The 10,974-nt window shown below is 37.0% G+C and overlaps 1 protein-coding gene across 1 annotated transcript in view; it reads left to right on the top strand.

Annotated features, from left to right (window-relative positions):
• Nucleotides 1–8,453: 8,453 nt before the first annotated feature.
• Nucleotides 8,454–10,974, top strand: part of SLC41A2 (solute carrier family 41 member 2) — a 55,337-nt gene continuing 52,816 nt past the window's right edge. Inside the window, exon 1 of the mRNA XM_009288389.1 lies at nucleotides 8,454–9,008. Within this exon, the coding sequence (XP_009286664.1) occupies nucleotides 8,454–9,008 (555 nt within the window). The remainder of the gene's footprint in view (nucleotides 9,009–10,974) is intronic.

Here is a 10,974-nt window from a genome sequence, read left to right as displayed (position 1 = left end):
TGCAGCCGCCCCCCCGGCGACAGGGCAAGCTCCGCTCGTGGCCGGCCCGCCCGGGTGTCCTGCGCCCGGCCCACGGATGCTGAAGGGCGTAAGGCCGCCCGCGGCCCGGTACCCTGCGCTCCTCAAACCCCCGCAGCTCTTTTCGTCATGTGCCCCTAATTATGCACTGCTCCAGGTAGCTTGGACAATGAGCCTTTTCTTTGGTTTCTCTATGCGCGCACAAGATCTGCTCAACATTTCAGGTGGCCCTTATTCCCTGGCACTCTGTACATCCCTATGTGCTTGCATTCCTGTTCCCACCTTTGCACCTATAAAAATATGCCAGAATCTGCCACCGCAGATGCAGTTGCTAGACAAGCATGGAACCTGTACCTGAACAGCATGCATACAGATTTCAATGATCATCTTTTTTTGTTTACAAGCATTGTAATTAACGTGGTGGTACATTTACGCTCTTTCCGTACTTTTCTGCCAAAACATAGGAGCTTTTTGTGATTTACTCTACTTTACTTTCTACTCTGTCATTAATTTTCAATTAAGTTCAGGTTGTAGCTCTGTCTCTTTAATTTAAGTGAATATTATAATTCCACATCCCCCGGCCCCGCTGTCCGGGATGCAGTTGTGTCTCTTCTTCACTCACATTTGATCCTAGATTATCGACCACACTACTTTAGCCAGGCTTTGATAAATGGAACATATAAAATTAAATAATTGTTTAGTCTTAGTGTCAGGAGCAAAACATAAATACCTGAAAAAAGTCTGCTCATATATCTTTTCTAGGTAGAGTCCTAGCAGGCTTTAGTAGACATCCTGAGTTATCCTCACTTTACCTGTTCAGTAATGCTGGTAAAAAGATGAGAGCAGGTGGGAAGACCTGTTTTGGCAGCATTCCCTACATATACATAAAGAGATTGTGAAACTAGAACCATAAATACTACAGTATGACTGGTAGACATTTCAGAAGGAAAAATAAGTATATCATTTTCTTTCCAAATACCTTAGGATATTATCCATGAAAAACAGTGTGAAGTCTGTATCCTAGTGCCTGAGTTAATAAGCAGTTCATCCCTCTTATGGTGATGACAGTAGAAACCTGTAAGCGGGATCCCAAATAGTACAGTTAGGAATCATCCTGGTAAGTACCTGTTGGTTACTTAATCTATAGGACTGCATTATCTCTTATATTTCAAACTTTCCCACCTGCTTTTGATGGGCTGGATGTGATTTGCCTGGTATGTTTCGTGCTGGCATTCCATTTGGGTGATTTTACAACGTGACCACATTTCACAGCCTTGCTATCTTGGTTCTGGCTCTGTTTTGGTCTCTTCTAATTGAGTTGCCTTAAAAGTGCAAAGGCAAACCAAATCTTTTTCCGACAGCTGCTTTTCTCTTCCTTGGGGCCAAAATCAAAAGCTGCCGTGTTCAGGAAGTGGAATGCAGCAGTCTCAAACTTGTCTGAAAACAGAGCCTGAGGCTGGCAGCTCTTTCAGTGTCTTATATTGAAGAAGGCATCTGGAGGTTCTTTAATCTGTTTTTTCCTCTCGGTATTTTTTCTTTTGTTTCTTTTGCTATTGATTTAACCTACAACTGCCATACAATAAACACCGTGTTAACCAGTTTACTGCATAGTATTTAAGAAATTATATGTAATGCCCATATATGTGCTTTGTATGCAACATTTGTTAATTTTCAGCATGTTTTCCAGTCTTTAATACCAAATGTTAAATATCTGGTATAAATAATCATAGCCCAGCACACCACCTTGGATTCCGGATTCTACAAAATGGTTAATGATAATACAGTCTGTTTGTTTACTCTCCATACATGCTGAGGTGATATGATGTAGCTTTCACTTTCTGCTGATATGTTCACTAGGATACAATGATGTAAATGAGTAGCCACAGCTGTGACAAGGATGTCAGTGCTATACTGGGAACTTCTATGTATGCAGGACACAATAGTGGAGAAGAGGCCATGCAGATCCCTGTATCACCTGTCTAAATATTATTCTGAACTTTAAAAAGTCCCCGAAAACCTCACATTTCAAACTTCACAGAGTCTCAGAATTGTTGAGGTTGGAAGGGATCTCTGGAAATGGTCTAGTCAACCACCTCTGCTCAGTGTCGGGTCAAGTAGAGCAGGTTGCTTAGGGCCATGTCCAGTTGGGTTTCAAATATCACCAAGGATGGAGAGTCCATAACCTGTTTTTCTTCAGGTTTTCTTCATAACAAAGCTTTTTCTTATGTTTGAATAGAATTTCCTGTGTTTCAATTTGTTCCCACTACCTCTCATCCTTTCACTGAAAAGAAACTGGCTTCATCTTTGAAGCCAGAAAAGATCATCTTTGCTTATTATGGCAAAATATTAAAGCTCAGTATTTCATTAATGTTTCATATTACTTTCCTGAATATCCCTTTCCGAGGCTTGTTCCTGTACTGAGGGTTGTTTCTCAGGCAGGCATGTTTAAGCTATTGTGTTTTATCGTAGACTACTTAGAAGTGCAATGAGGAGATTAATCTTGCTTTCTTTAAAAGATTACCTGTAAAAAATGTTTGCAGCTTTAATGAAAAATGTGTTTTGACTATGGTTTTGACTATGGTGTGATTAGATTTCAATCCTGTGAAAGCCCTCAGTATTATTTAGATAAGTATCATCTTTTGGTTTTGTTAGCTAAACTCTGAAAGAAACTAATTTTCCTGGACTTAGACTTTGATAAATACTTGGTTTAGCCTGTCATAATGTTGACTCTACAGAAGTTTCATACTCAATGATTCACCACTCTTCCCCTTCCCCTTTTTTTGAAGGTACTTAAAAAAGCACGGTGATTTAATTACTAATTGTTTTCATGCTTTAAATAAATTATCAGCAGTCTAATCACTAAATGATCAAATTTAGCTGTAGAATCCAGTCCCTTAATCCTGCTAGTGCTAGATGTTCTTTAAACCTTAGGAAAGTATGGAAGAAGCATCTCCTTCCCATACTTTTGAGAACTGAATCATGAGTGTGTCTGAAGCAGTGTTGGCAATTCGTTTGGGTAATAATGAAGAACGTTCTTGCTGCCTCTTCCTGAACAGTTACATTTTCCTTGTCATCTTCATCTTCCTCAGATGAATCAAGACCAATCAAGCCAATCAAAGGTGAAGGATGGAAAAATGTGATAATGATCAGGTGTTCAGTTTCGTAGCTGAAGTATCTGAGCTATCCATTTCCAAAAGTCAGCATCTCTTCCAGCTCATGGTCCTGTCTATTTTCCACATCATCTGCTTCTGCCTGGCCATTTTCCACATCATATATACTGTCTCTCTGTGTTTTTTTAAATTGCTATATGCATTGGTTGTATTAATTCTTATGGGGAAAATTGGTTTGTTATCTGCTGGATTTTTAAGTGTCTCACTTTTCAGGAACATGTCTTCAGCAAACAGCAGGGTATGGCTGTGTTTCCTATTTGTGTATGTGTGCAGGACTATTTGTTTATGCTTGTGCATGTTTGCAGGACTGAGAAAGAGAGGTGAATAATACACAGTAATTGTTATGTGTTATAAAATGTATGAAGAAAAAGAAGAAACTATTAAAAGTAGGTACTTAGGAAACAATAAAGAAGTGGAAATTATTGTATTTGTAGTCTGGGCATAGCTCATTATTTTGCTTGTAGGGACAAAGACAAAGTGTCCTTTCATTTCATATATAACATTCCAGGTAGGATAAATTTGAGGCTGCTTCCTGGCTTCTCAAACGATCTTTGTCTCTCTCTCCCTTTTTTTTAGTACTTCACCTTTCTCTGTAACCTCCTGATTATATGGCAAGAAACCAGATTCACTTATCTCCTCTTCCTACAGAAAACAGGGATGGGATTTTTGAGATTTTTATCTCCTTTTCCTCATATGAGTTACTCGAGTAGAGCTTGCTTCTTTAGCTGGCTATATCTTTTCTAGACAACACAATAAAATTCGCATTGTTCTTGTCAATGATAAAGCTTCTTAGGGAGTTCTTGTCCCTGAGATCATACTGTTCCTTAGAAGGTTGCTGCATTTCTGTCTCTCTGTGTTTTTGCATTGGTTGTATTAATTCTTATGGGGAAAATTGGTTTGTTATCTGCTGGATTTTTAAGTGTCTCACTTTTCAGGAACATGTCTTCAGCAAACAGCAGGGTATGGCTGTGTTTCCTATTTGTGTATGTGTGCAGGACTATTTGTTTATGCTTGTGCATGTTTGCAGGACTGAGAAAGAGAGGTGAATAATACACAGTAATTGTTATGTGTTATAAAATGTATGAAGAAAAAGAAGAAACTATTAAAAGTAGGTACTTAGGAAACAATAAAGAAGTGGAAATTATTGTATTTGTAGTCTGGGCATAGCTCATTATTTTGCTTGTAGGGACAAAGACAAAGTGTCCTTTCATTTCATATATAACATTCCAGGTAGGATAAATTTGAGGCTGCTTCCTGGCTTCTCAAACGATCTTTGTCTCTCTCTCCCTTTTTTTTAGTACTTCACCTTTCTCTGTAACCTCCTGATTATATGGCAAGAAACCAGATTCACTTATCTCCTCTTCCTACAGAAAACAGGGATGGGATTTTTGAGATTTTTATCTCCTTTTCCTCATATGAGTTACTCGAGTAGAGCTTGCTTCTTTAGCTGGCTATATCTTTTCTAGACAACACAATAAAATTCGCATTGTTCTTGTCAATGATAAAGCTTCTTAGGGAGTTCTTGTCCCTGAGATCATACTGTTCCTTAGAAGGTTTGCTGCATTTTATAGGTACAAAAAAACCCCTAAAAGTACAGCAATATTAGCATCCCATAACTCAGGATAAAATTATTGCATCAGATGACATTTGGAAAATTATCTTTGTTGGAATAGGTTTTTAGAAATGAAGAGTTACATTCAGAAGGCTTCATAGTTATCTCCTCTCTGTATGCTCAGAGGAAGTAATTACTCTTCACTGTATAGTATATTTTTCAGTTTGTCTTCTTACATTCTCATTTTTCAGCATTTATCATTAGCTCACTTTTTGTCATTCCAAGTCTTTTTGGTAGGAAAACATAAATGACTGTCATCCAAACTGCTTTGTACTATTTCAACTCTTAGCTGTCCATGCCAACCTCTTCCTCCCTTTGTAACTTGCTAGTTGACCAAATTATTTTTCTGTTCCTCTTTTTTTTCTTTTAAGTGCCATTTCTGTTTGTTAACACTTTTTCCTATTAAATGAAACCACAATCTTCCCAAAGGATTTGTTTCTTAAAAAAAAAAGATAGTAACAACTTAAAAGGAAAAAATTCCATATGTTAGAAAAATATGGATAATTAACCCAAATATTTTTGGTCAGAGTTCCAGACCAATGAATAATTTCCGTGAGCCACTGGTCTAGCACTCTGGTGATGTGACTGTTGGACATGTTGGAGAAACCACAATGAGAGCCAGACTCTGCCTCATTAAAGCTATTGGGAAATTTTCTCAAATGTATTTTGCCGTGAGTGAAATAAAATTCTTCATTTGTTACTCCTCCACCTCTCCTCAAAAAAAATACCACCACCCCCAAAAAAACCCAGTGAGGTTGCTGTGGGTCTAAGTATGTGTCTTTCATCACAGACACTTTTACATCTTAATTCTACATCCCATTCTTGAATTCTGTCATAAAGTTTCTCTAATCTAGATGTTTCTTGTGACCAACTGAAACTCAGCTGGCTAAAGTGATCCAAAGCTTTTCCCTCTGCAAGCTTCGTAAGTAGTGTGCCACTTCTCATCGTCATAAATCAGTTGGCAACCTTCAGCACCTTAAGCTATACCCTTCCTGAAACTTTAATTTTCCTCAGCTTCCACGAACTTCTCTTCTCGTGTATTTCTCTTAATCCTTCTATAAAGCTCTTTGCTGTTGTCAGCTGTCATGCTGTTGGTAATAGTTAGTTTGCTAGTTTAATGATACATCTGCTTCTGCTTGTCTTTTTTTAGGCACCATTTCTTTTCTTTTACTTAGATAATGCCACCTTTGGGCCAGGAAGAAACAAAATTACCTCTTCTTGTTCTGTCTTTCTGTAGCACTTAACAGAGCACCATTTTGGCCTGTGGTTAGAGCTCCTCTGGGATAGCAGCAAAAGTTCTTTTGTTACTCCTAATTAAAGTGTGTGGAAACCAGAATTGAGGCCTAGGAGTTTTTATGCAGTTATGCTAAAAGGTTCAACGTAGCACAATCCGCTACAGAAAGGCAAAAGATATTGCAGGAATCTTGGTTACTTAATTCCTCTGTTGGTCTTGTGGAAAAAAGATTGCTTTTTCTTGCAAAACTTGCCTTCTTTCTAAATCAAGCGATAAACTCCATTGTCATTTTTTAAATATTCGTTTCTTGGTCAGAGCTCCCTTGGAGAAAGCCATTGATAAGGGAAAATCTTCATGTGGCGTCTGAGTCGTCTCTTCACTCACAAAACCAAAATAAGTAATTCTGTGACCAGCAGGACTTTTGAAGCGGACTTGCTGTGGCCATATATGAGTGAATTGTCCTAACTAATGTTTGAAGATGCCTTACAGCAAGGGCACGAATTTGGATCTTTTGTAAGGCCGTTGGTTACTGAAAGCTTTGACATCTCTACTGTCTGTCAAATCTATCTGAAATTGCTCCAGAAATATCGGATGACTTAAAAACATTGAAACGGAGGGAAGTATAGTTGATCATAAATGATATGATATGATATGATCTTAGGAGCCTCGTTTCCTTGGGAAAAATAGATTAAAAATCCTCTAACCCTAAACTATTCTTATTTCCTGCAGTCTTTAAAAATTTGTTTTCCCAGCTTTGCATAGATACAGTGTCTTGAGCTTGTGGAATTGTGTTATCCCACATCATGCTCGTGTGGTCTGCCTGACCTTTATTTTTTTGTCTATGCCAATCATTTACCTGTATTCATGGAGTCTAGTAATAAATACCAAAGTCAACAAAGCTTCAAGTCAAATGAAAACTGTTGTTCTTTTAGTAAATTACTGTAACTATTATCACAACATGAAAACTGAAGAAGAGGATGGTAAAGTGGCTTCTGATGGAGGAAATGTCAAATGACTTGAGGCTGCCAACATATAATTGTTTAATTTTCTACCATAATGGAAATTTCAAAGTAGAAATAAATGCACATTAAATCACATTAAACATAAAAGATATATTTGCATGATTTGCAGAAAGCAAAACAAACTGACCACATCAAGTGTTAATATTGATCAAATAATTACATTTTAGTGGTTACTAGACATCAGAATAACCTGTCTTTCAGGAAATATCTGCAACCTACACCTCATGCAAAATTAAATTAAAATCAGATTTTTAATATCTTTATTTTAATTATCTTTTCTCCTAACATTTTTTCTAATTTTAATTAAATTTTAATATGCCACATTTATGAATATAGTACTGCAGGTTTATTTTTAAATTAGACTAATTTAAGCTATTTTAGACTAATTGGTCTGAACTTCATTACTGTCTCCTTTCCTTGATATTGTAGTATTTTATTAAAAAATGTCCAGTTTTATTATGTATATAGTAGCTCTTTATATTTAATGTAATTTGTATGCTTGCTTCAGAGAAAATTCAATTACTATGATTTTAAATTAGCATGCTTTTGAATTGTACGTATCAATATCGGTTTGTCATCTTTTTATGGGCATGGAGGGCAGCGACTGTTAACACCCAGGCCTCTGCCACCCAGAATATTGCTTTGGGCTTACCACCTCTGATAGTGTTTTGAAAGTTAGGGTTTTTTTCCGTATTTTTTCCATGCTCCTTGCCATTAGCATCGAGTAGGAGGAACAGCAGTGGCCCCACAGTGCATCATGTGGGTTCCATTTGTCCATATCCTTGCACCTTGCAGAAATACGTTTCTTTGGGGACCTACTGCTTTCAAGGCCGCTGGAAGTCTAGGGCTGCACACAGTATCTGCCTGAAGACTTTGGCTTCCTGGGCTTCCAAAGCCTGAAGACTTTGGCTTCCTGGGCTTTAAAAAGGCAAAAGCTAGGCCCTTACCAATTCACTTACAGTCCACATTGCTGTCTCTTTCTTTCACTGGAAAGTACACCGGTTTGTGGAACTTCCTCACCCACCAACTTTCCCTTTTTACCTTCAGATTTCTTTCAACTTAGGCAGTTGAATGTTGGAGGAGATTGGCATTTCTACAATACTTGCTTTGGAAAGATACTGGGTGATCTGAAAATTTAAACCGGTATCTTGTGTCTTCTGTAGAGTTAAAATATTTTAAAGCTTGAATATATACTTTTTACTTTTTTGCAGATCCAGTCTTGCTTATGGAATTGTTGAAGATCTGAGATCAATGAAAAAACACTTTTGCATGCAAAAAAGGATCATTTTGGTTTACCTGTTTTAAAATCAAGTGTGGCACTTGATGACTCATCTACAAGGTTTCTTCACTGACGTCTGAAGAACAAAGTGCTTTTCAACCTGTACTTCTGTAGCACTATGACTAACTGTAAAGGCAGATCTACCATCTCCAAAACAAATAGCAAAGTTCATGACAGAGAAGGTTTTGTAAACTGGACCATAAATCTTAATACAATTCAGTCTGATAAATTTTTGAGACTGCTTTTGAGTATGGTTCCTGTTGTTTACCAAATAAACCAGGATGAAAGACACAAAAAAGTGAATGGTGTCTGGCAAGATGGATTACAACAGGCAGGCCACAATTTTAGTGTTAGGTCTGAACAACACACAGAGTACCATCACTTCTCAGAACCAAGTTTTCATGGTAGTAATGGACACAGCCCATCTAGCTGTAGCCCTAAATATGATGATTTTACCAGTTATAATTACTGTGATGGAATGGACACTTCAGAAACAGATGCCATGTTGCAGGAAGACAACCTATCTAGTGACAGTAATGAAGATATCATTGTGGAAGGGAGTAGAAAACAACCCAAAGAATCTAGTAGTATTATGGCATTACAGATACTCGTACCTTTTTTGTTAGCAGGATTTGGAACAGTTTCTGCTGGCATGGTTTTGGATATTGTACAGGTTGGTATTTGCTTTGGAAGATATTTTTTTTAACAGGTAGTCTGTGGGGTTTATAATTCTAACGCGTGATACTGTAGATGTTTACAATATTGGGGAGTAATTAGGTCTGTGTATGATTCTGCTACTATGAACTCCTTTTCCCCAAACTTCATCTTAAACAGATCCAATGTTTACTTTGGAGTCATTTGAGTCTTGGTAAGTGTTGTCGCTTAGCCACAGTAAGCTGGTGAATAAACCTGTTACCTTCTGCTTTAACTAAGGATAGAAATATAGTAACGATGCAAAATTCTGTTGACACTAGTAAACGTATACATAGTCAAGTGGAAGTTGTAATTAACTGTGAAGCCGCAATACATAGGAGTTTAAAAAGATTAGAAGAATTTACTGCATTATCTCATCTCCTTGTGTGCTTTGAGTCTGTGCAATTTCTGAAATACTGTGTAGATTTGGTCCATGATAATGCATATGGTATATGAAAAGTGCATTACATTCATATGTTATATGAAATTCATATGAAGTGATTGAGAGCTTTTTTGAATATTCAGGTGTATTTAAATGACTTTTTTATATAACATTAGGCATACTGAACACTCGGAATTACAAACATGAGTGGTGTGAACAGGGCTGCAAAGTCATGTCCACCTTGAAATATAATTGTAGTAGGTCCAGAGAAGCCAGATTATCTTGATTTGTGATTGCAGATTTAACTGATGATAGTTATTCAGGGTTAAGATAAAATAGAATTTTCTCTGAATTTTAAGATTTAAGTTTAATAATATTTTTAAAACCTGTTTTGGAGTATTATATCACTAAAACCCTACTGATATGGAACATTTTTAGGACTGATTTCTAGCTTAACACAGTTGTAGATGTCAGCAGCACTTCAGTGGAGTTAAAAGTAACAGTTGCCTATGAAATAATTCTTTGTGCAGTAATATTTGAAGAAAATTCTGGAGAATGTAATGGTTAAGAAAGGTTTATTGGACTAGCCTATTTTCTTGCTTTGTCTTTGTATTTTGATGGCTATATTTAATTTTATTTCCTACCTAATTTCTGTTTCTTAAAAACCAGAAATTTCTTATAAATACAAACCTCATGGATTCTCTCTTTCTGTATGAGCAGATTCACAAAAAATTATTCAAAAAATATTAAATAAACACAGTATTCAAACTGAAAGACAGTAGAGAAGTTAATCTTTTTTCTTTCATTTTGTTTTGTTTCATTCAACTTTAGGGTTTTCTTTAGCTACATGTAAATAGTTTACAAAGTTAATTTAAAGAGGAGTAAGAGGGGACCATCTTTGTCACTCAAAATCTTGAGAGAGTAAAGGAAGCTTGGAGTTCAATCAATTGCAATGAAAAGACACTTTCATACATCAAGAAAAAGGAAAATAAAAATTGACATGCTGTACTGGTTTCAGCTGGGATTGAGTTAATTTCCTTCCTGGTAACTGGTGCAGTGCTGCGTTTTGGATTTAGTATGAGAATAATGTTGCTAACACAGTGACGTTTTAGTTGTTGCTAAGCAGTGCTTACGCTAAATCAAGCACCTTTCAGCTTCCCATGCTCTACCGACTGAGAAGGCTGGAGGTGCACAAGAAGCTGGGAGGGGGCACAGCCAGGACAGCTGACCCAAACTGGCCCAAGGTGCTTTGTATATTCTTTTATTATTATTATTATTACTATTTTATTTTATTTTATTTTATTTCAATTATTAAACTGTTCTTATCTCAACCTATGAGTTTTCTTACTTTCACTCTTCCAATTCTCTCCCCCATCCCACCGGCGGGCAGTGAGCGAGCGGCTGTGTGGGGGTCAGTTGCTGGCTGGGGTTAAACCACGACACATGCAAACTTTACTGCTTCCTTGCACTGTTTTACATCAATCTTGTGCTTTGTTCATTTACATCTTACCGATTTATTCTTCATACAGATGCTTTGTTTGTATTCTGTTAATATACAATTTAC

Source organism: Aptenodytes forsteri, unplaced genomic scaffold (assembly GCF_000699145.1).
Source record: "Aptenodytes forsteri isolate BGI_AS27 unplaced genomic scaffold, ASM69914v1 Scaffold56, whole genome shotgun sequence".
NCBI lineage: Eukaryota > Metazoa > Chordata > Aves > Sphenisciformes > Spheniscidae > Aptenodytes > Aptenodytes forsteri.
The sequence above is the reverse complement of the archived record's forward strand: the minus strand, read 5'-3'. Positions and strand labels throughout refer to the sequence as shown.